Below are 24,393 nucleotides of genomic sequence, written 5' to 3'. Positions count from 1 at the left end.
TGGAAGCCTCAGTTGTGTGCTATTCATGCTGTTCGCCAATGACCTGAGCTTACATTTGCCCGATGGCGTCACCATTGTTCAATTTGCAATTGACCCGCAAATTTTGGTCACCGGTAAGAAACGGGATCTGGCTACTATCATCTCACTCATGGAGACTGCCCTCGATAACGCTTACCAGTGGTTTTGTCACAACGGAATGACAGCAAACACTGCCAAAACGCAGATGTTAGTTTTGGGCACCCCAGCTGTGTTAAGAGGCCTCCCAGCCGTCACCGTTAACTTCTGCGGCTCTGTGGTGGGCGATGCCGGTACTGTGAAAAACTTAAGAATTCAACTCGACCGTCATCTGAGTTACCAGGCACACATTGACGCCATGACCTCATAATGCACCGGTATACTCATCGCCCTCACCCACGCACGTCACGTGATGCCATCCAGCACAGAGGTTTGTAGTGCAGGCCCTGGTTCTTTCCATTGTGCGGTACTGCGTGAATGTGTACGGGACGTGTGGTGTGACACAGATGGCTCGCGTACAGATCATCAACTTTTGTGCGCGGGTCGTCAGCGGTCGCAGACGCAGTGACCACATCTCCGATGTCATCGAGCGGCTCGGCTGGTTGCGAGCTTATGAGTTAGCCGAGTACCACACTATCTGCGCAGCCTAGCGAGCTATCACTACGAGAACTCCTGAATATATCAGCCAAACCATCGGTCCATTAGCCCGCGACCTACATGACCACAACACAAGGCACGCCGGCAGATTGACACAACCACGACCCCGAACCGAGACGGGGAGGCGCCGACTGTGTATCAGGGGGGTCTCGATGTTGAACGACATGAACTTGGATCCGTATTTGCCATCGTTCCGTCGAGAGGCAAAAAACGCGATTCTTACCAGACGTCACTGAGATGGTATTGGTTTGAATGTCGTGTGCGTGATTTGTGTGTGCTATGATGATGCTTTGTCCACTTACCCTATTTTTTATCGGTTTTATCTGCTTTACGTGTCAGGTGAAAAGCCACTTTTTGCTGTGGACCTCGATGAATACATATCTGATCAGTGGCACCACAGGCCTGTCAGGAGCACCATCGGCCTAGAAGAAGCACTACAGGTCTTCCAGGGGCACCACAGACCTGCCAGGGGCACCAGAGGCCTGCCAGGGGCACTATCGGCCTCGCAGGGGAACCACCGGCCTCGCAAGGGCACCATGGGCCTGTCAAGGGCACCATGGGCCTGTCTTTGGCACTTAAAGATTGTCAGGGGCACCACAAACCTGTCAAGGGCACCTGCGTTCTAACAGGGACACCACAGGCTCGCCTGGGGCACCACAGACCTGCCAAGAAGGCCCAGGGACACCACAGGCCTAGCAAGGACACCACAGGCCTGTCAGGGGCACCACGGGCCTGCCAGGGCCCATGGGCATCTAAGTCATGTCAGGGCCCACCGTAGGCTTGTCAGGGGGCAGGGTAGGTAGGTACCACAGTCTTTCCAGGGGACCCAGCGGCCTAGCAGGGGCATCGGTCATCACATGACTAACCAAAAATAAAGAAAAAAAGCTGAAAATAGGGCACCACCAAAATTAAGTGGCCGAAATCCGTTGATATTTTGATTTTGGGTATAGGTAGGGGCACCACTTCGATTCATGACCCTCCCCTTGGAGTTTTCCCGAATCCGCCCCTGGTACTAATACATCAAATTTAAGGGGGGGCACCTTGCTATTGGTGCCCCCTTGCAGAATTCAAGGGGGCACGGTGCCCCGGTGCCCCCCCCCCCGTTCCGCCGCCTATGCAGTCTCACCAAGGGCTGATCACATTGCACCCTTGATACGGTTAACACGTGCCTGCGGCCTTATGACGTGAACGCCAATGTATTGGCCAGGTGCATCGTCCTCCCTTTTTGCCTCATTACCATTCCCCGTCCTCATTTTCCGTGAGCCTTTCTTCTGGATTCATTGTCCGTTAGTGTAAATGTTTCAGTGAGTCTCGCCGTGTCGGCCTGCGCTGCTTCTCTCTCCCTGTCCCAGTGAGTCTCTGTGTCTCAGTGAGTCTCTGTGTCTCACTGAGTCTCTGTCCCCTATCTCAGTGAGTCTCTGTCCCCTGTCTCAGTGAGTCTCTGTTCCCTGTCTCAGTGAGTCTCTGTGTCTCAGTGAGTCTCTGTGTCTCACTGAGTCTCTGTTCCCTGTCTCAGTGAGTCTCTGTGTCTCAGTGAGTCTCTGTCCCCTGTCTCAGTGAGTCTCTGTGTCTCAGTGAGTCTGTGTCCCCTGTCTCAGTGAGTCTCTGTGTCTCAGTGAGTCTCTGTCCCCTGTCTCAGTGAGTCTCTGTGTCTCAGTGAGTCTCTGTTCCCTGTCTCAGTGAGTCTCTGTGTCTCAGTGAGTCTCTGTCCCCTGTCTCAGTGAGTCTCTGTCCCCTGTCTCAGTGAGTCTCTGTGTCTCAGTGAGTCTCTGTCCCCTGTCTCAGTGAGTCTCTGTGTCTCACTGAGTCTCTGTCCCCTGTCTCAGTGAGTCTCTGTCCCCTGTCTCAGTGAGTCTCTGTCCCCTGTCTCAGTGAGTCTTTGTCCCCTGTCTCAGTGAGTCTCTGTCCCCTGTCTCAGTGAGTCTCTGTGTCTCAGTGAGTCTCTGTCCCCTGTCTCAGTGAGTCTCTGTCCCCTGTCTCAGTGAGTCTCTGTTCCCTGTCTCAGTGAGTCTCTGTGTCTCACTGAGTCTCTGTCCCCTGTCTCAGTGAGTCTCTGTGTCTCACTGAGTCTCTGTCCCCTGTCTCAGTGAGTCTCTGTCCCCTGTCTCAGTGAGTCTCTGTCTCCTGTCTCAGTGAGTCTCTGTCCCCTGTCTCAGTGAGTCTGTGTCCCCTGACTCAGTGAGTCTCTGTCCCCTGTCTCAGTGAGTCTCTGTCCCCTGTCTCAGTGAGTCTGTGTCCCCTGTCTCAGTGAGTCTCTGTGTCTCAGTGAGTCTCTGTCCCCTGTCTCAGTGAGTCTCTGTGTCTCACTGAGTCTCTGTCCCCTGTCTCAGTGAGTCTCTGTGTCTCACTGAGTCTCTGTCCCCTGTCTCAGTGAGTCTCTGTGTCTCACTGAGTCTCTGTCCCCTGTCTCAGTGAGTCTCTGTGTCTCACTGAGTCTCTGTCCCCTGTCTCAGTGAGTCTCTGTGTCTCACTGAGTCTCTGTCCCCTGTCTCAGTGAGTCTCTGTGTCTCACTGAGTCTCTGTCCCCTGTCTCAGTGAGTCTCTGTGTCTCACTGAGTCTCTGTCCCCTGTCTCAGTGAGTCTCTGTGTCTCACTGAGTCTCTGTTCCCTGTCTCAGTGAGTCTCTGTGTCTCACTGAGTCTCTGTTCCCTGTCTCAGTGAGTCTCTGTCCCCTGTCTCAGTGAGTCTCTGTGTCTCACTGAGTCTCTGTCCCCTGTCTCAGTGAGTCTCTGTGTCTCACTGAGTCTCTGTCCCCTGTCTCAGTGAGTCTCTGTCCCCTGTCTCAGTGAGTCTCTGTCCCCTGTCTCAGTGAGTCTCTGTCCCCTGTCTCAGTGAGTCTCTGTGTCTCACTGAGTCTCTGTCCCCTGTCTCAGTGAGTCTCTGTGTCTCACTGAGTCTCTGTCCCCTGTCTCAGTGAGTCTCTGTCTCCTGTCTCAGTGAGTCTCTGTCCCCTGTCTCAGTGAGTCTGTGTCCCCTGACTCAGTGAGTCTTTGTCCCCTGTCTCAGTGAGTCTCTGTCCCCTGTCTCAGTGAGTCTCTGTTCCCTGTCTCAGTGAGTCTCTGTTCCCTGTCTCAGTGAGTCTCTGTGTCTCAGTGAGTCTCTGTCCCCTGTCTCAGTGAGTCTGTGTCCCCTGTCTCAGTGAGTCTCTGTGTCTCACTGAGTCTCTGTCCCCTATCTCAGTGAGTCTCTGTGTCTCACTGAGTCTCTGTCCCCTGTCTCAGTGAGTCTCTGTCCCCTGTCTCAGTGAGTCTGTGTCCCCTGACTCAGTGAGTCTCTGTCCCCTGTCTCAGTGAGTCTCTGTCCCCTGTCTCAGTGAGTCTGTGTCCCCTGTCTCAGTGAGTCTCTGTGTCTCACTGAGTCTCTGTCCCCTGTCTCAGTGTCTGTCTGTCTCTGTGTTTCAGTGAGGTGCTGCAGCTGGTCTGCGACCACCGGCTGGCCAGTGTCGGCCTGCCCTGCCTCCACTCGTCGCGCCGCGGCTTTCCGCCGGACGTCGGCGCCCACATCGCGCTCCGTGAGTACCAGAGACGCTCCGTGAGTACCAGAGACGCTCCTTGAGTACTAGAGACGCTCCGTGAGTACCAGAGACGCTCCTTGAGCACCAGAGACACTCCGTGAGTACCAGAGACGCTCTGTTAGTACCAGAGACGCTCCATGCGGCGCCCACATTGCGCTCCGTGAGTACCAGAGACGCTCCGTGAGTACCAGAGACGCTCCGTGAGTACCAGAGACGCTCCGTGAGTACCAGAGACGCTCCCTGAGTACCAGATACGCTCCGTGAGTACCAGAGACGCTCGCTGAGTACCAGAGACGCTCCGCGAGTACCAGAGACGCTCCGTGAGTACCAGAGACGCTCCGTGAGTACCAGAGACGCTCCCTGAGTACCAGAGACGCTCCCTGAGTACCAGAGACGCTCCGTGAGTACCAGAGACGCTCCGTGAGTACCAGAGACGCTCCCTGAGTACCAGAGACGCTCCCTGAGTACCAGAGACGCTCCGTGAGTACCAGAGACGCTCCGTGAGTACCAGAGACGCTCCCTGAGTACCAGAGACGCTCGCTGAGTACCAGAGACGCTCCGCGAGTACCAGAGACGCTCCGTGAGTACCAGAGACGCTCCGTGAGTACCAGAGACGCTCCCTGAGTACCAGAGACGCTCCCTGAGTACCAGAGACGCTCCGTGAGTACCAGAGACGCTCCGTGAGTACCAGAGACGTTCCGTGAGTACCAGAGACGCTCCGTGAGTACCAGAGACGCTCCGTGAGTATCAGAGACGCTCCGTGAGTACCAGAGACGCTCCGTGCGGCGCCCACAGTGCGCTCCGTGAGTACCGCGGACGCCGAGCAACACCGGGTAAAGGAGAGACGCTCAGTAGTGCTACTCTGGGCACCAGTGGATGCATTGTGAGGTCCACACTTTGTGAGCGTTTAAAATAATTCGGGTTATGTTCCGTTTGTGTTTCATTCTTTGAACCTCTCAATTTAAGGTGCGGAATGCATTGTTCTGCTGTATCGCAATCACTGCTTGTGCTACAACTGACCTATGCAATGTATATCCTAGCCCAATCGGCATGACGCTTTCATTGGATTAAATGTGATATCTGCGCTTGGTAAAAACTAATTGTTCCAATAATTTGACTACAAGCTTAGGTGATTTGATAGAACGTCGTTAACGAGATTAAATCCCATTGCTGGCGTATTCAGTGCAAATGCAAGCAACGTCGAGAAGACTAGTAGGCCAGGAATGACTTGCAAGGTGCTGACCTCTGTGATATAGAAACCCCGTACAATGCGGACGCAGATGTCGCCACGAGTCACAGTACCAGGGTGGTCTCCACTAGGGTGCGGGGAAATAATCCACAACTGACCAGAGCCTGGGATAGCGACGGGACTTTACAACGCTGCGCTCATACTGCTAGTTCATTGATGTGAGATACCCAGGTGTCCGCTATCATGTACATGCGCACAATGCACTCCTCTTATCCGATAGGACGGTGGCTGCGTTCGAAAAATTATCCAAAAGATACGGCTGTTGAATACACAATTTGTATTTCAAAATCATATTTCGGTAATTTTTATCACAAATCTCTGCTATCGACCCCTGATCCTTTTTCCTTTAGAACTTGCAAGCCAGATTAGGCAATCCAGATTTCACAATGTCAATCATGCATGGCCTCAAAGTTACCGTTGGTCGTCAATCGTCAAGCCGTCATTCATAGACACCGTGTCAGTGTCCGACATTGCTCATACTTGGACACTCAGCATGGACGTCGAAACGTGCGGCAAGCTGACTCATTTCGGGCATTTGGTCACTGATGTGGTGTTTAGCGGTGCTGTGGCTTGCTATATGAACTGCAGTTTATGTGTATTTTGTTGTTTCCCAGTGTATCAAGTTGGTGGTTCAGGCAGTGTATCTGAAGATGCGGTGTCAATTTTCCCTATTCCAGCTGCGAGGCGCCGGTGTGGTGTGTCTTTGTTACCCCGATGTTCAGTCACGGTGCGATGTTCCCCTGTTACCCCATTCCAGTCTCGTACTGCACCGGTGTGCTGTTGCCCTATTATTCCGTTTCAGGGACGGTGTGAAGTATAATGTATATCTGTTACCCCGGTGTTTCAGGCACTGTGTGATGTTCCCCTGTTACCCCTGTGTTTCAGGCACTGTGCGCCGGTTCCTGGAGCGTTTCGCCGACCCGGCCGGGCCTCTGCTCGTACTCACTGTGGACGCCATGGACGCCGGGATATACGAGGTGCTACTGCCGCACTACTTCCCCAGAAACCAGCGAGAGGAGGAGTGCGCCAGATACCAGCTGCCGGTGAGAGGGGGAGAGAGGGGGCGCCAGATACCAGCTGCCGGTGAGAGGGGGGAGGAGTGCGCCAGATACCAGCTGCCGCTGAGAGCGGGGAGAGAGGGTGCGCCAGATACCAGCTGCCGGTGAGAGCGGGGAGAGAGGGGGCGCCAGATACCAGCTGCCGGTGAGAGGAGAGGGGGAGAGAGAGGGAGAGGGGGAGAGAGAGAGTGAGAGAGAGAGAGAGAGGAGAGAGTAGTGTGTGTGTGTGTGTGTGTCAGCGGCTCTGAAGGTTCTCTCCCCTATATGAGCACCTATATACAAAATACCTGTAGGATACCTAGGTAGAATCGGCACACTGTTCGGTGTTCATTGTTCGCCGGTGGCAGTAAACCTGCGGTGGTATAATTCTCTGGCACCAACTGCTAGCGCGAGCCCACACCTCCTCTGTGGAAGGAGGCCAGGGTACTATCTATTGCCGCGGTACTGTTTCGAGTGGCGCTGAGCTGCAAGGCAACAGGTAAATCGCAATCCACCTTGGCAGGTATTGTGGTGCTCGTGACTTTCGGTGGGCAGTGGGCGGTGAACGCGACCACTGACGGTACTGGCCGACGAGCAGACTGTATCATACCTTCATACTCAGCCAGGTGTCCTGTGTGCCCCTAACGGGAGAAGAACATAGATGCTAGTGGTGCGCGCTTACAAAGCCCTCCGTTGTGGCCAGGGCGTCTCACTGAGGAGAGTTGTGGGGTCCGGGCGAAAGGCGGGAAGGTGATTGGCACGCCAATGAAGTATGTACAGTGTCGGCCTCATTCCTGCAGTCACCCCACCCCGTCCCTGTCCTGTACCTCGGCCCTGTCCTGTACCCCGTCCCTGTCCTGTACCTCGGCCCTGTCCTGTACCCCGTCCCTGTCCTGTACCTCGGCCCTGTCCTGTACCCCGTCCCTGTCCTGTACCCCGTCCCTGTCCTGTACCTCGGCCCTGTCCTGTACCCCGTCCCTGTCCTGTACCTCGGCCCTGTCCTGTACCCCGTCCCTGTCCTGTACCCCGTCCCTGTCCTGTGCCCCGCCCCTGTCCTGTACCCCGTCCCTGTCCTGTACCCCGCCCCTGTCCTGTACCCCGCCACTGTCCTGTACCCCGCCCCTGCCCTGTACCCCGCCCCTGTCCTGTACCCCGCCCCTGTCCTGTACCCCGCCCCTGTCCTGTACCCCGCCCCTGTCCTGTACCCCGCCCCTGTCCTGTACCCCGCCCCTGTCCTGTACCCCGCCCCTGTCCTGTACTGCTTCCCTGTCCTGTACCCCGCCGCGCCCCTGTCCTGTACCCCGCCCCTGTCCTGTACTGCTTCCCTGTCCTGTACCCCGCCCTGTCCTGTACCCCGCCCCTGTCCTGTACCCCGCCCCTGTCCTGTACCCCGCCCCTGTCCTGTACCCCGAACAGTGTGATGTCCATGCATCTAGGACGTTCAAACTTGTATGATATTACGTGTGTGTTAAAGGTGGCCAATCGGGTACTCATATTTTTTCGATTGCAACAAAGCCAATAGCTCATTCGATCATTGCAATTTCATTGCAGCTTTTCATTCTTTCGGTTGTTTTGTCTTGGACCGGTGAAACATCGTATTCACTTTTGCACACAAAAAATGTGCTGTTGTCTGCCGACAGCATAGCTCATCATTGTGCTTACCTTTGGGTATTGGGTATCTGTCTATGTTTTGCGGACTGTGTTTCGGACCGTGTTCTGTCTGGTAATGGTTAGTCCGTTTGAGCGGCTGGCTGGCCGCTCCGTCCGCTCGGAATGGGCGCAGCCGCGGCGGGCGGCGCACCAGCCGCGGGTCGAGTCAGACCATCGTCTCTCCCTTATCATCCTATCACACGGTCTTGATATGGTGTCACGGAAGGGCCTAACCCAACACAATGGGGACTTTGACCCCGTGATCGGGCCGTAACTGCAGTATGTACAATACTGAGTCCTACAGCCGTCCGTCCGTCCGTCCGTCCGTCCACCCCTCGGCAGCTACCCTCGGCCCCGCCCACCGCCGGGTGACGTCACCGGATCGAGCTGCGCGCCTCCGCCGCCGCCGCCGCCGCCGTCGGCCGGTGAACAGTGGCGGCCCGGCCGGCAGCGGCGACTGAGTGGCTGTGTGTGCCTCTGTGTGTGGGTGTAGCGAGCGGCTGTGTGGTGTACCGGACACTTCCCCTGCCGGGGCTCCCCCGCGGCGGCGCGCTCGGCCCGGTGTCAGGAGGCCGGCGGACGGGGCGAGTGGCCCACAGGTGGGTGGGGTGGACTGAGTCATACGGGTGTAGCCCGTAGCGGGACCGGAAGGGACTGTATCTCGGCAGTCATCACACGGGGCTGCTCCAGCGGAGGTAGCCACGCCGGGCAGCTGGTCACACCAGGCCCAGGGTACTGTATTGTCATCGAGATATAGCTGAGGCTATGAGCTAGCCGAGGCTGAAGACTAGCCGTGACTGGGAGCTAGCCGAGACTGAAGACTAGCCGTGACTGGGAGCCGTTACAGTTAGAAGCTAGCCGTAGTTGACGTCTAGCAGTGGCGGAGAGCAAGCGGTTTTTAGGAGCCAGCAAAGGCTGCCAGCTAGCCGTTGCGAGGAGCTAGCCATAGTTAACAGCTACCCGTGGCCGTTGTCTCGCCGCTGCCCGCGTTGCGCGGGTGCTGAGCTGGCCGGGACGGCGCGGGCGCCGCTGTTTGGGTCGGCCGGTCGAACGGAGGCCAGTTTTTGTGACCAGTTGCGTGTCGGCCCAACTCTGAGAGCGAGAAAGTCGGGCCTTTGTCTGCTGCGGTGACGTCACCGGCTGCGGATCAGCTGATGTCAGCTGACGCTGGGCCCCCACTGACGTCAGGGGGGCCGATCAGCTGATATCAGCTGACGTCAGCGGGGACCGATCAGCTGATGTCGGTCCACCGTCGGACTCTGTGGACCGGCTGGTGGCTGGCCCTCTGAGCTCTGGACACCTGACTCCACAGCTAGCTCTGGGCACCTTACTCCACGGCTGTACAGTATGTCTAAAAAGTATGTCCCCTGGTTTGGCTCTCCCACAGGAGGCGAATCGGTAACTTGGCTGAATCCCAGTTGCGGCACCCGGCCGCCAGGGTCGCTGCCGCGCGAGCGGCCTTGACCGCTCGCATGTCATTGGCAGTTCGGTCCCTCCCCATCTATACCGAGGTGGGGAGGGGAGAAGAGGGGAAGAGAGGGGAGGGAGCGGCATCCGCTCGGCACTGGGCGACACCTGGCTGACCCCGCGCTCCCTCACTGACCTCCGTCCTGCCCTCAGGCGAAGACCGACTTCCTCGGCCCGTAGCGGCCGAGCGGAAAACCGAGCTCGCAGGGCGCGACTCCATTGGCCCAATCTTATAAATGGAATGCTGTCGTATTCACGGCATTAGATAATATTAATAGTGATAGCAGCAGTGGATGTGGTAAAATAGTCCAAAACAAACGAAAGCACACGATTGACGCATAATGCGCCTTCCTATTCAAATAAGCCCGCCCACTTCAATAGATGGTGTAGTTTCTTAGGGCGTAAAAGATGCAAAACACTACCAAACTTTTTTAGCTCGGCCACTGGGACCGTCAATATACAATGGACTGAAATGCATGAACACCATTTTGCATTTAATAGCCGTTTTCTGCACCCAAACTTTGGTCAGTGACGCCCTGTCCATTCTAAAAGCGTTTATAAGATTGTTCCCAGCACCCGATTTTGTATGAGGAAGTCGTTTAAAAAGCATCTTATCTCTAACCAATTTATTACGAGCGAGCGAGCGCGGCGAGCGAAGCGAAGTCTTTTCAATATAAGGGAAAAATCTCAGTATGAGCGGCCCGGCCCGGCCCGGCCTGTAACGCTTTTGAGAGGCTTATATCTCAGGAACCGCTGGACCGATTGCCCTGCGGTCTTTTTTGCTGGGTAGCCCCATCCCTTCTACCCCGTAATTGACTACTTTTGATACATCTCAGTGACCGTCGTGGCACGTGCCACGTGAAAAGTCAAGGGTGTTCAAGCAGTTTTGCGAAAGTAGTGATTTTGAGAAGCCCATATCTCAGCAGCGGCTTGAGCGATTGTCTTGCGGTAATTTTTATACGGTAGCTGCATCCCTTCTACCAAAGGTTGAATACTCTTGATCTATGTGAGTGACCCCCAGTGCACGTGCAAAATACTACCATAAGAGGTGTCAAATTTGTTCCCATTTCAATAACTCTGTAATTACTGGGGCGATTTCGCTGAAACTTGGCATACAGGTAGGCACCCACCAGGCAATGCATTCCCATGTGTTGCGGTTAGGGTGCTACTGCACGTGCGCACGTGCAGGGGGCGCTTCCAGATCTCGAGAACGGCTGGGCCGATTGCGCTCAAATTTGGTACACGGTTAGGGACCGGTTAGGAGGGTGCCGTGCAAAAGTCAGTTTAAACCCCGTTTGCACGTGCGCACGTGCAGAATGCCGCTTCCAAATCTCAGGAACGGCTGGGCCGATTGCGTTCAAATTTGGTACACCGCTAGCGACCGGTTAGAAGGGTGCTTTACACAAATCCGTTGGAAGTACCCTCTCGCCCTTCCGCACGTGCAGGGCTCACTATCTCGCTCGCTCGTCCTTCGCCCAAAAGGCGTTTTACTGGTTTATTATGGCCACTTTTACAGGACGTCTATAGAGCTTTGACATTTCTTCCTCGTTCAGGAGCAACGTTTTAACCCTCACCGGACCTTCAGGTTTTCTGAATACCGAGGGGGCGTTGGGGGGTTGGAAGATAGGGAACAACCCCCTTCGCCGATTCGCCCCTTATTGAGCTAGAGCCTCACGAAAGACACGATCGTGTGCGTCGTTACGAAATGCAGCGATTGGTCTCCGATTTTAAGGACTAGGATCAGCCGATGACTTCTGAGGTTAGGTCAAGTGGCCCAAGGCACATGTTCGGTTTTTGGTAAATAACTTCGCTAAAAATGATCGCAGATCCGCGATTTTAGCAGCATCGTGTTTGTCTAGCTCAGGCGTGTCGAATGGTATACATTTTCTTCGGGTGAGATCAAGTTAAGGTGTTAACCTCGGGGCAAGGTCAGGTCACAGCCCGTCAGGTCATGACAATTTAATTTAGGATAGTTTAATTCAAGTCGGTATGAATCCGACTTGACAATTTACTAGGTGGGTTTTGCAGCGCTATTACTTCGGCATGTAATTATAAATCATTGCTAATTTCGATCCGGATATCGTTATTCAATGATGGCCTTTGCGCCCCCAGAAAAGTTTATAGTCATGAAGGCTTGCATTGACCCATACTTTCCATTTTTCAGCACCATTATTCGCCGTAGTTGACCAGGTATTTTCTTCAGCTCTCCCATGAATCATTTGGCTTAGACCCATGGCGTATCACCCGTGCATCGCAAGACGCACCTACCACACACAAGTTCACGATCCCCACGAACCCACATCAGCGTCCGTTCGCTTGGTGTGTGACCCCTTGACCTTTGTCCGCGACAACTGCCAGCTTGCCGAAGCACCCCTCCCTACACGCGCTGCCCCGCCCGCTCCCCTCCCTCTCTCCCTCCCCCCCGGGGTCATGTCACGAAGGTTCGGGCTTACGCTACTACCGGCCGCTGCGCAGCTGTCACCTGGCGCTTGGGAATGTGTGGTCTGGTGCGGATTCAGCCAACTACCGGCTCGCGACACCAGCGCCACGTAGTGGCGACGGTACATTCTTTTTAGACATACTGTACACAGCCGCGCCCCACCTGGCAGTCCTGCAACTGATTCAGAGTGCAGCAATGCAGTGGGTGCCGACTGCCGTAACTTAGTATAGTTAGTGCCTCTACATGATATTTCCTTAGGCTGTGATTTCATTCTGCGTTGCTTGAAGATATTTTTTTTTTGTGTGTCCCTTTCGTGACGGTTGATCGCTGAAGCTCTCCTGATGTCTCCCGTGGTGCGCCGCGGCTGTGGCGCCCACACGACGGTCGGTACTCACAGTGGACTGTGGGCGCGCTATGTGGTGCACACACTGCAGGCTACATACGGTGGACCGGGCCGGACCGGGCCGAGCCAGGCCGATAGGGCCGGCGGCCGGCGATAGCGGGCCCGCCTCACATACACCGGGCCCCAGAGCTGCGTATTGCCGTACCGGGGAGCAGTCTGGGCCCGACCGCCGTCAGGTATGGCTTGGGTACCGTCCGCTGCACTACCGGCGGCACCAGCAGCGGCGTCTCCGCTGCCGCCAGGGGAGCCCAGTCTTCCCACCGCGCCGGGCCGCGTCAGCGAGCGCTACGGCCGATCTCACCGGCCGCCTGTTTTACTGAGAGCGTGGCGGCGTAGATTTCCGTCGGTGACGTAGTTTGTTGGATGGCGCCTGGCCGGGCGGGCCGGCGGCGCGGAGGCCCGATTCGTGCGCCGGAATCCGGCCGAGCTTTGAGGGCTTCCTGTGACCGCCGCGCGGCGGGCCGGCCGCGGGCTGCAGCGGAGACCCTGGCCGTCGGCAGAGGGATGGAGTGGTGCGGCAGAGGGACGGATAGGTATGGGAAGAGGAACGGAAAAATATGGACAGGGAAACTGACTAATACGGGCAGAGGACCGATTGAAGTGGAGAGAGGAACGCAGCGAGACAGAGAGAGTGACGTGGTGATAGGGGGCAAAGGGACGGGGCAATAGGCGGGCATGAGAGGTAGAGGAACGGAGATGAGATTCAGAATTCGCCGATGGCAGTCACCTGACAGTCACCTGCGGTTTCAGAGGTCAGCCGTCAGATGGTAACAAAAGGAACTCCGGCGGTCCTGTGTGGTCCTATGCGGTCCTCTGGCGGTCCTATGATGGTGCTCTGACGGACCAGTGTGGTCGTATGATGGTCCAGTATGGTCTTCTGGTGGGAGTCCGACTCCAGTCCTCCCGGGCAGCCGGGCCGGTCCGGGGTGGGTGGGTGGTTTCAGAGTTCAGACCAGCTGAGAGCGCCAGAGGCAGCGGTCTCAGAGGGGAGGGGCGGGGGGCGGGCGCGGTCGGAAAATCGACCGTCCCCGAAATACCCGGGCCGGGCCGAGACAGCTCCGCCAGCTCTCGGCTCCAGGAGGGGCAGCTCCGTCAGCTCTCGGCTCCAGGAGGGACTGCTCCGTCAGCTCTCGGCTCCAGGAGGGGCAGCTCCGCCAGCTCTCGGCTCCAGGAGGGGCAGCTCCGTCAGCTCTCGGCTCCAGGAGGGGCAGCTCCGTCAGCTCTCGGCTCCAGACGACGTCTGTCAGCTGTAAACCGTACCCCGAAAGTCGCCGACACCTTTCCAACATCAATAAAACACACCATAATGCACATTGCATCTGATTTTCCTGCGCTGCTGTGTTCGCACCACTACCCGTTGCTACGCGCCTTAATACTGCTTGCGCCGCTGAAACTCTGGGCTGGCCGTACCACTGTGGTCTGGTCTGGTCCCGCCACTGCTCTGCGGGCGCCGTGCTAACGCTATGGGAGATCAATAGAAGCCCTGCAGCAGAGTCGGTCGGCGGGTATCCCGGGCCGCCGCCGCCGCCGCCCGCCCGCTGAGGCTGCTCCCGGCTTTGTGGGACCGTGTGGTGGTGGTCCGTACCACGGTCCGTGGCCTGCCCGTAGCCCTGGCCCGGCTCTGCCCGTCTTTAGCGTGCAGCTGCTCAGCTGCTCAGCAGGAGGTGCTTCGTTAGTCGGACGGTCAGTCGTGCCAGCCCGGAGGTCGGCCGGCCGACCGGCACCGGAGGTCGGCATATCTGGTGGGTCCGGCTGAGTTCACTGAGTCAGCCGACTGGGTCCCTGAGTCAGCCGACTGAGGCCCTGAGTCAGCCGACTGAGGCCCTGAGTCAGCCGACTGGGTCCCTGAGTCAGCCGACTGAGGCCCTGAGTCAGCCGACTGAGGCCCTGAGTCAGCCGACTGAGGCCCTGAGTCAGCCGACTGAGGCCCTGAGTCAGCCGACTGGGTCCCTGAGTCAGCCGACTGAGGCCCTGAGTCAGCCGACTGAGGCCCTGAGTCAGCCGACTGGGTCCCTGAGTCAGCCGACTGAGGCCCTGAGTCAGCCGACTGGGTCCCTGAGTCAGCCGACTGAGGCCCTGAGTCAGCCGACTGGGTCCCTGAGTCAGCCGACTGAGGCCCTGAGTCAGCCGACTGGGTCCCTGAGTCAGCCGACCTGAGTCCCTGAGTCAGCCGACTGGGTCCCTGAGTCAGCAACGGATGGTTCTCTTGAGGTCAGCTGACGGAGTCGCTATAGGTATCGACGGTCAGCCGGTGATGGGATGGGGCAGCCGGTGATTGTTTACGATTTCGTGTTCGCTGTATCGTTTGGGTCTGAGATGGTGCTGTGTCGGCCGTTTTCATCACCGTTTTGTTTTTCTGTAGTCCGTGTATGTCCATGCATGGCAGTGGTTGTGTATGTTTTAATTTGCCGTTGTTCCCCACAAAAGGCCAGCACTCAGCAGGTGTGGTGATGGGTTGGCCGGCCGGCTGTCCCCCTCTCTGTCTCTTTAACCCGCGCCCCGTAGGGGGGGGGGGGGCGAAACGCCCCCCCCCCCTGTCCTTTTCGGTCGATATCTCCTAAACGGCTGGAGCAGTGTTCTAAAATTGGATATTAGTTAGGTGTGCCGATGAGGAAAAAAATCCTAGGATGAGAAAAAAAAGAAAGTAAATAACTGAGGTATTTTTGCAAAATGGTGTAATGCCAATTTTTATGCCAACTGATAAACCAGGATTTCATGTCAGGATCTTGACAGGGTGTGGAACAAAAGGATGTCGGTGCATCAACTGTCAAGTGACATGTGAACTGGCTGTTGGGAATACATGAAACTCTTTTCAGAGATGAAGTTAAGTCGTTCATTCATATTTTAGGGATGAAAATATTTTCCCCATTAAGTGTGATTTGCCACCAAAAAGTCTGAAAAATGGAACACTGGGCTGGAGATATCGCCACCAAACTTTCAGGACCCTCCGGGCATCAATTTTACACATTGTGACCAAAAATTTTTCCAGAGGCTATGATAGGTTGGCCACAAATGACGTCGGAGTGACGTTATGTTCTGTCATTTTCGACCGAAAAAAGACCTTCGCGAGAAGACCTGTCAGGACTACAGCTTTGAAGATACAGAAAAATGATCAAGACATAAAAGGTGTAGAATTGACAGGGCTACAAAACTGCTATCTCGAATTTATGAAATTTTTGAGTTTTGACCCCCCAAAAATCAAAAAAGCATTTTTTTGGATATATTCGCCAAAAAATCCAAACAGTTTTTGAGTTTCGAAAAAACCGGAATATATGTGATAGTGCCTACCGTCTTCTATCTACATACCAAACTTCAGATCGATACCTCGTTTTTTGGCCAAGTTATAGCGAAAAAACTGTTCAAAAATGATGACGTCAAATTTTCAAACTCAATTTTTGGCAATTCTAGAACTCGTAGAGCAAAACGAAGACCACCAATATCAACTTTGAAATTTGACCTAATTTGACCTGACCTTGACCTGACCTTCACCAAAACGTGACCTAGGCTGGCCTCAAAGGCTGCCTAACCCACATAATCGCATTTGTCATGTAAAATGGACCATAAAACATGTATCACACGACACATTCATATTGTGACCCCCGGTGACCTGACCTCGCTGTGACCTGACCTGGTATCAGTGACCTCAGATAGCAAAGTATGTGTTTGACGAACAATGTACCATCGATGGTTTTCAATAAATTACCAATTTACTTGCTTTCACAGCACATTTCTTGAATTGCCTGTGAACGGTGAAAATCTGACCTTTGACCTGACCTGTGACGTCATCGGTTTGACCTAGGTCAATGAAATTTGGTCACAAGGTAGTTCCCGGGTGGGGCTATGGAACGCCGTTTGAATTTTGAAAATCGGCCGGTAACTTTCCGAGATCTTAGGGGGGGGGCCGAAACGCCCCCCCCCCCCCTACGGGTGGTAGGGTCCGCCGGTAGCCCTACGGGGCGCGGGTTAATCTAGTCTAAGTCGTTTATTGTCCACTACCCCAATGAAATGAAACGACTCGCGACGCTTTCCCCTTTGAAATGTGTCAGAACATTGATATCCTATTTCTCACCTTTGTCTAGTTTCTAAAGAACCTTTCCACGACGGCGCGACATCGTGCCGAAAACATCTTAAACCCATTATCAGCAGCTTAAGTCACGTTGTATCGCAACGATAAGCTGAGCACTGAACCCTCCGTCACGTCGGCTCCACGGGAGGGGGAGGCAGGGTGACATCAGTCGACGTGACGTGCACTGACGTACAGTGACGTGTTGCGGCGCCTCAGTGACGAGCAGTGACGCATGTGCAGCGGCGCCACCCAGCGCGCCCGTCAGCAGCCGGCCGCACCTGGGAGAACCGCGCGTGCTGTCTCAGATACGCATCGGTATCTGAGATACTGTAGTGTGAGAGTTGGGTTTTGGAGGCTGTCGCCTCGGCGCCGCGGGGAGCGTCGGCCGGCCGCCGTCTGCCCCGTCCCCTCTGGTGTGGACGGAGGGGCATATCTGGCGTCGGAGCGGTCCCGGCGGCCATTCGTCCCAGTTTCGGGGCCATGCCGGCGCGTCGGACGGGACAGAGGGGGAGTCGAGTCGTAGCCATGTGACTGTACGGTCGTGTGTAAGGCCGATCGACGAATACAGGTGGAATTGGAGAGAACAGCCTTTTACAGATACCTTCACCGGTGTCTGGGCTACCGGCACCCTCCTGGGCCGGGACGGAGTATGTAGCGGACAGCCTCCGAGACATCCCAGCGTCACGCCACGCGGGCGGGGCGGGGCGGGGCCGCGGCGCCGCCGCCGCCAGCGTGTCAGCCGTGTGCCGCACCGTCTGCGACAGACTGCCGGCGCGCCGTGCCCGCGCGCCGGAGGTGGTGTGCGGTACCCGGGCCGGGCCGGGTGTGAAAGTGTCGGACGGGCCGGGACCGCTCCCGGCTGTCCCGGCGCCGTGGACAGTGCTGGGAACAGCGCGCCGCTCTGCGGTCTGAGACAGGGCCCCCACAGGAACTGTCTGAGACAGACCCTTACAGAGACTGAGACAGGGCCCTCACAGAGACTGAGACAGGGCCCTCACAGAGACTGAGACAGGGCCCTCACAGGGACTGTCTGAGACAGACCCTGACAGAGACTGAGACAGACCCGTACAGAAACTGAGACAGGGCGTTCAAAGAGACTGTCCGAGCCAGGGCTGGGCCCCCACAGGAACTGTCCGAGCCAGGGTGCAGTCACGGAGACTATCTGAGCCGCCGGCGGTCGGAGCCAGGGACTGTCCGAGCCGCCGCCGGCGCCGGCCCGCCGCTCCGAGCCGTCCGGCGGCCCGTCTCAGCCCTCACTGGTCCAGCCCTCCGAGCCGTCCGGCGGCCCGTCTCAGCCCTCACTGGTCCGTGTAATGTCTACAGTGGACCGTGGTCGGCGGCACTTTCCAGCGGTCCGGTCTCACCTGAATGGTGAAACGGTGCAGTAACCAAGGTTTTCTGAATGGCCGTCGGACGCTCCCACGGCAATCCACAGCCCACCTGGCGCCGGCGTCACATGTGAATGCCGCTCCGATTTCACAGGATCTGTGATATGTGCCTTGTCCACGGCGTCAGTGTCAGCGTCAGTGTCAGTGTCAGTGTCGGTGTCGGTGTCGGTGTCAGTGTCGGTGTCAGTGTCGTTGCGTGTCTCTCCTGCCATGGTTTTCTCAACCTGAATCCTGATCCCTGAACTGATTAGATACAGACCTCTCAACTGACCCCTGACCTGTGAACTGACCCCTGACCTGACCTGACCAGGGGCTCCGCCACAGGGGGGGGGGGGGGGTCGCGGGGGTCCGGACCCCCTCAATAATTTCCCTGGGGGGTAAGGTACCCCCCAATATTCCAGATACATATAAGCTTGTTTTCGCGTAGAAATGACTACCGTAAGGTGGGGCCGGGCTATATATGGACGGGCCATATATAGACAGCTCTTCCCGCGAAACCCTTTTTTGGGTCGAAAACGGTAGAACATGACGTCACTCTGACGTCATTTCCGGCCAACCTATCATAGCTTTTGGAAAAAGTTTTGGTCACAATGTGTAAAATTGATGTCCGGGAGGGTACTGAAAGTTTGGTGACGATCGGCGCAGCGGTTCCGGAGATATATCGAAAAGTCTGGAGGGGGAGGCAAAAAATAGCCCCCCCCCCCCGCTGCCGGACTACCGAGCGGCAGCGCGCTGCTGCTGGTGGCGCCGTTGATGCAGGCAAACAAATTTAGGAATATGTGTGCGCATTGTTCAGATTTTGATACATTGTTTGCGTTGTTGCTATGGACATGTCAATAAAAAGAGACACGGACGCAAATATACCTATATATCACACGTAGGTAATGGTATGCATCAAGTAGCCGTCGTCTCCTGTACTATATATGGCCTTGAGGTGGGGCTATTTGAGACAGTGGGGCTATTTGAGACAGTATTTAAAATTGTTTTAAAATAAGAACCGTTTGAAATTCATGCTTAATTTCTTCGCAGGTGATTTACTGCTCGATTCCACACCTCCCTGAGCAAAAATATCACACAAAAATTAAACGATCTTCATGGTATAGCGATTTTAAATACTGTCTCAAATAGCCCCACTGTCTCAAATAGCCCCACTTAATGGTATATCATTCACAATGTGCATTTTGAATGTGTTGACAGTCGTATAGCTAAGGAACTGAAGATCTAGAAATGTAGGGAACCCTTATAATGTCGTAGCAGACGAAGTGCTCGACAGACCCTCGACCGACTCGACAGTGACACTCACCGGTCTACATGGGATTCCATCATCATTCCACCATTGTCCATTTTTGTTATTACTATGAATGCGTTTAAGATGGCTAGGATTAGCTAGGTATGCTAGAATTTGGCTATGATTTTGCGAGGGGGGGGGGCATCCAGCTTGTAGGACACCTCCTAGACACAACGCCTGCCCTAAGAGAGCTTCAAATCGATCTGAGAATCCTCTTTCAATGTAAGATCCTATAGTGTCAGGGGGGTCCATGTCGGTCTTTCAGAGCACCATACCAGTCTAAGCATCCTCACACCGTTCTAAGGTAATCTGCAATAATCTGCACAGGGCTCTGAATGCAGGTTCGTAGAGATAAGACATTCACAAGTCACAATCCCAACAGGATCCCCATTGCCTGACTATTGATTCAATCGGAGCATTTTGATATCAATTTTCAGGTCAGGAATAGGATAGGTCACACTCATCACAGAGACTGAATGTCAGTTGTCAGTCTCTAAGGACCCCATGCTGCCATATGAGGGCAGGGCTTTCAAATCCCTACAATAACTGCTAAAGCCCTGAGCTTTCCTTTAAGTACGGCCTAGGAGGACTCTACACTGGCTTTAGAGCCTACGTAGATATCTGAGGGCCTATGTAGGTCCCTGAATTCCCAAGCCCATGCCAGTCACTGGGAGCCCAATGCGTTCTCTGATGGCCAATACCGCCTTTGGAGCGCGCAACACTGGCCTCCATTCCTCAAGAACGTCGATTTGAGAGGCCGCCATGTCGGTGTCAATAGGGCTCTGCTCCTCGGTTTTCGATTCCTTATGCAATCTGAACCTTGGTTTTGCAGTTTAAAGCAAACTTCTTCCAATAAAATTGTTAAGTTTCTTTGTACTATAGAAAAACAGAAACTTTTCATCGATTTCGGGCGCTGCGATGGAGGGAGGAATCCCCTTGAATGCCACCTTGGATCCGCCAGTGAGGTTTTGTGTTTTGGGTCGGCCCCCCCCCAATCCCAAAACCGTGGCGGAGCCCCTGGACCTGACCTCTGACCCCTAACCGCTGACCCCTGACCGCTGACCTAACCTCTGACCCCTGACCTGACCCCTGACCTGACCCCTGACCTGACCCCTGGACTGACCTCTGGCCTGACCTCTGACCTCTGTCTGGTGACCGGCAGGAGGACATCGGAGACAACTTTGGCGCGCCGGTGATACCAGACAGGGCCATCCGAATCATCGACAACCCGCAGCACAGCTACCAAGGTCAGTGTGCCACACTGTGCAGCACAGCACAGCTACCAAGGTCAGCGTGTCGGTGTGCGCACAGCCCAGAGGTCATTGGACGCCCCCCTCCCCACACACACACTCACACACGCTGTGACTCTCGCGCCGTGTGTGTGCGTGTCAGTGTCAGCTGAGCGCGGGGGCTCGGGGAGGGGAGGGAGGGGAGGGGAGGGCCAGTCGACGGCCGGCACCTGTTGTCGAGCCGCCCGGCCCCACAGGGTCCATATCAGATCACGGGGAGACGGCGGGGAGCCGGTCTCCGCCCGTGCAGTTTGCCGTAGCACATTTAGGAAGTAGAGTAGGACAAATATTTATTATTTGTGACGATTACTCCCGCCATTTTTCACGTAGCTTCCGCTAGTATGCGGTCGCCGGTGGTCGCCGGGTCGGCTCAGCTCTGCAGTCTGCACAGCTGCCCCGCTGAGGCTGAGCCGATTGCGGTGGTCCGGGCGGTCTGTTCACACCGGCCGCCGCCTGTCGGACAGACCACCGCAGCGGCGGTCACCGGCGATTTATGGCTGATTGGCGCTGCGGGGACATGTCGCGGTCACAGCGTACAAACATTAGAGACAGATATCTGATGGGTAATGCCTCTAACAGACGGTCAGGCCGCTGACGGGCCGTGGCAGTGTGTGTCGCCGGGGACGGTGATGTAACACACACAGAGACGGTCAGGCCGCTGACGTCTCTGACGGGCCTGTTGAGTCGGGTGTGGTCCCCTCCGGAGGTGTAGCCGAGGGCTCGGGACACGCCGCGCCGGGGGCCAGTGGTGGGCCCTGAAGTCACACTGTTGGAATCCTGACTGAAGGACTTAGCCTGCCACCTGGCTCTGAGTGACGTCAGCTCGGTAACTGTGTAACGCCACATACTGAATGACGTGAGCTCTACATGCGACATCTCTGTTTTGTGGTATCGTGTAGTTTCGCCACAGACTCGGCAGAATGCTTGGTTGTTCTTCATTGCCCATCAAATGCCCTCTCTCCAACTGGACTATGACACTCCTCCAAAGCGCGACTGTTCTGCGGTAGACCGGCGTCACGCGCGGTGTTCTGTTGGAGCTAACTATTCCATTGACAACATAGGATGCTTCGTCGTTCATGCAGGGCCAAGTGGGCTATTCTGTCTCGATGCATTTGTCAATGGATGGACGTATGATGCACATTTCTCGGCCATAGGTCACCGTCAGTAGGACGAGCTGCGGTTACACCCGCCGCGAACATTACGGGTCCGACGCGCGGAACAAACTCACTGCGAACACCTCGGGTCCGACGCGCGGAACGAACTCACTGCGAACACCTCACCGCTGCTCAGGGCGCGCGGCGTGTTACAGCATTTCACGTTCATTCAAAGTGTTTCCCTATGTATTAGAATCTTGTGGCCGCAGTCGTGCCACTGCGGCGCCGCCGCCGCCCCGTCCAGGCTCGGGATGAGTTATATGGCATTGTGCGGGGCGGGGCCGGGAGGAAACGGCCGGCGGCACGCGCAGCGCAATTGTAAATTTAAGATATGTCATTTAAGGCACGTAGGCCGCCAAGCTGGCGCCTTCCGTCACCTCGTCGCTGCTGTGCAAGTTCGCACTCGTTTTGGGCGTGTTCTAGACGTTTCGTAGCCTGTTGAATAAAAGGTGGGTCACGTACGACCCCCGGCCAGTCTGGGCCGGCGCGCGACGGAGGCAGCTGGCAATACAACGGCAATGTGGACATAAGGAGTTTACTACAAGCTATTTCGGCCTTGGAAGACTGCCGTGATGGGGAACGAGAAGGAGACCTGTGATGGTTCGGACGCTGCGGCTGATCTCCGCTTAATCCCGGAGTTTGACGGTGTGTCGCAGCCCGTGTGCGAGTGGCTGGACAAGGTCGAACTTGTGTGTCAGCTGCGCGGCATCAAGGGACTGCACGTCGTCGTCCCGCTGAGACTCACTGGTGGTGCGTTTGCGGTATATCAACAGCTCGGAGAAGATGAGAAGAAAAAGTACGAGGACATCAAAAGGGCCCTGACATCGGCGTTTGCTTCGGATCGGTTTGAAGCCTACGACCAATTTGAACGTAGAAGGCTGCGTCCAGGTGAGACGGTGGACGTGTTCGTCTCTGAGCTGCGCCGGCTGGCTGGCTTGTTCGGAGGTATGCCGGACGACAGCCTGGCATGTGCCTTCGTGGCCAAACTGCCAGATTCAGCACGCCGTGCGCTCAGGGCTGGATCACGGATGGAGGACATGCCGTTTAGCCAGCTAATCGGTCGCGCTCGGGCCGTGCTAGCCGACGAGGAAACAAACACCGCGGCCGCCGCCGCTGGCACAAGGACTGGAGCACTCCCGGCCACAATGAAATGCTACTCGTGCGGGCAACCGAACCATATCGCCCGCGACTGCACGGCAGGCCGCGGACAGCGGGGCCGTGGAGGCCCCCGTGGTGGACGGAGCCTCGTGAGGTGCTACAACTGCAACCGGCAGGGGCACATCGCCTCTGCGTGTCCGGAAAACGACGCGGGAGGGGAGAGCTCAGCGCCAGCCTCCTCTCCTGTCGACCAGTGAACGGGGCGCTGCCAGTCGCGCAGCTGTCGGTGGACGGAGCGAGCTGCAAAGCGCTGGTTGATACAGGATGCAGCCAGTGTGTAGCTCACGTGTCAGTTTGTCGGAGGTGGAACCGACGCCCGGTGAGCGTGATGACAGTGAGTGGAGGGCGTTATTGGTGTGAGGGGTCAGGCGTGGCACGCGTGCAGCTGCGGTCCGGTGAATCGGTGTCCGTAGATGTGCTCGTCGTAGCACGTAAGCCACTGGGGTTTGAGTTCATCCTCGGGATGAATGGTATCAGAGCACTGGGTGGCGCTACAGTGAGTTCGGATGACCGAGTCAGATTCGGAGTTGAGGCAGCGGTGTCTCATATAGCGGCGTCAGTGGCCTCACCCGGTGACCGGGTCAGCTGTGATGGTGAGAGGACTGGGGTGTCGCGTGCAGTGGCAGCGACTGCACGGGTGAGTCATGATCAGGCGAGCAGTGAGGCGGCCCCAGCGTCAGGTGCAGCGGCGGCAGCTGCAGCAGTGAATCGAGCTGACAGCAGTAAGGGGGATCCGGTGTTGGGTGCGGCGGCGGCGGCCGCACCGGCTAATCGAGCCGACGAGAAGGACTTTGTGGTGAGCTTTGATGACACAGAAAAGAAGTGGTCGGTGGAGTGGAAATGGTGTGGAGGAAAGGAGCCCGAGCAGCTGCACAATACAGCAGAGGAGTACGCGATTCCAACAGAAGCCCGACACGAATACGAGCGAGAACTCTCCAAGTGGGTGGCGAATCAATGGCTCGTCCCTTATGATGAGAGCGTGCACGGGAGGGTCAAAGGCACGATCCCGCTCATGGCGGTCATCCAACCGAAGAAGGACAAAGTGCGTCCCGTCATGGATTTCAGGGAGTTAAATACGCACCTGGACCCGCATACAGCTGACGCGGATGTTTGCAGTGAAAAAATCCGTGAGTGGCGTCGGTGTGGACGAAACGTGTCTCTCCTAGATCTGCGAGACGCTTACCTGCAGATCCACGTGCACGCATCGCTGTGGCCGTATCAGACTGTAGTGTTCCAGGGCAGACGGTGGTGTCTGAGCAGACTTGGCTTTGGGCTCAGTCTCGCACCGATGGTGATGAGAAAGGTGCTGGAAATGGCCCGAAACGTGACCCGAGGGTGCACACCGCTACATCACCTTACGTAGACGACATACTCGTAAATGAAAACATCGCTACTGCATTAGAGGTGAAGGGTCATCTGGAGGCGCTCGGTCTGACCTGCAAATCCCCGGAGAAGGTGTCAGAAGGTGCTCGTGTCCTGGGCATTCGAGTCTGGGGGGAGCGGCAAGGACTGTTCTGGAAGCGGGACAACCAGGATCTACAGCCGCCGCCAAAGCTGACGAGGAGAGAGGTCTTCTCGCTGTGCGGACGTCTGACAAGTCAGGTCCCGGTGTGTGGCT

General features: G+C 56.2%; 1 protein-coding gene across 2 annotated transcripts in view; it reads left to right on the top strand.

Moving 5' to 3' along the window:
- The window catches only part of LOC122385610 (protein GDAP2 homolog), a 76,034-nt gene that overhangs the window by 21,673 nt on the left and 29,968 nt on the right, over nucleotides 1-24,393 (top strand). For both annotated transcript variants that reach the window (XM_043373987.1, XM_043373988.1), the window contains exons 5-7: nucleotides 4,074-4,183; nucleotides 6,321-6,478; nucleotides 20,337-20,421. In XM_043373987.1, coding sequence (XP_043229922.1) covers nucleotides 4,074-4,183; nucleotides 6,321-6,478; nucleotides 20,337-20,421 — 353 coding nt within the window. The remainder of the gene's footprint in view (nucleotides 1-4,073; nucleotides 4,184-6,320; nucleotides 6,479-20,336; nucleotides 20,422-24,393) is intronic.

The sequence above is a fragment of the Amphibalanus amphitrite genome, unplaced genomic scaffold, assembly GCF_019059575.1.
Source record: "Amphibalanus amphitrite isolate SeventyFive unplaced genomic scaffold, NRLGWU_Aamphi_draft 000225F_arrow, whole genome shotgun sequence".
NCBI classification, from domain to species: domain Eukaryota; kingdom Metazoa; phylum Arthropoda; class Thecostraca; order Balanomorpha; family Balanidae; genus Amphibalanus; species Amphibalanus amphitrite.
The sequence above is the reverse complement of the archived record's forward strand: the minus strand, read 5'-3'. Positions and strand labels throughout refer to the sequence as shown.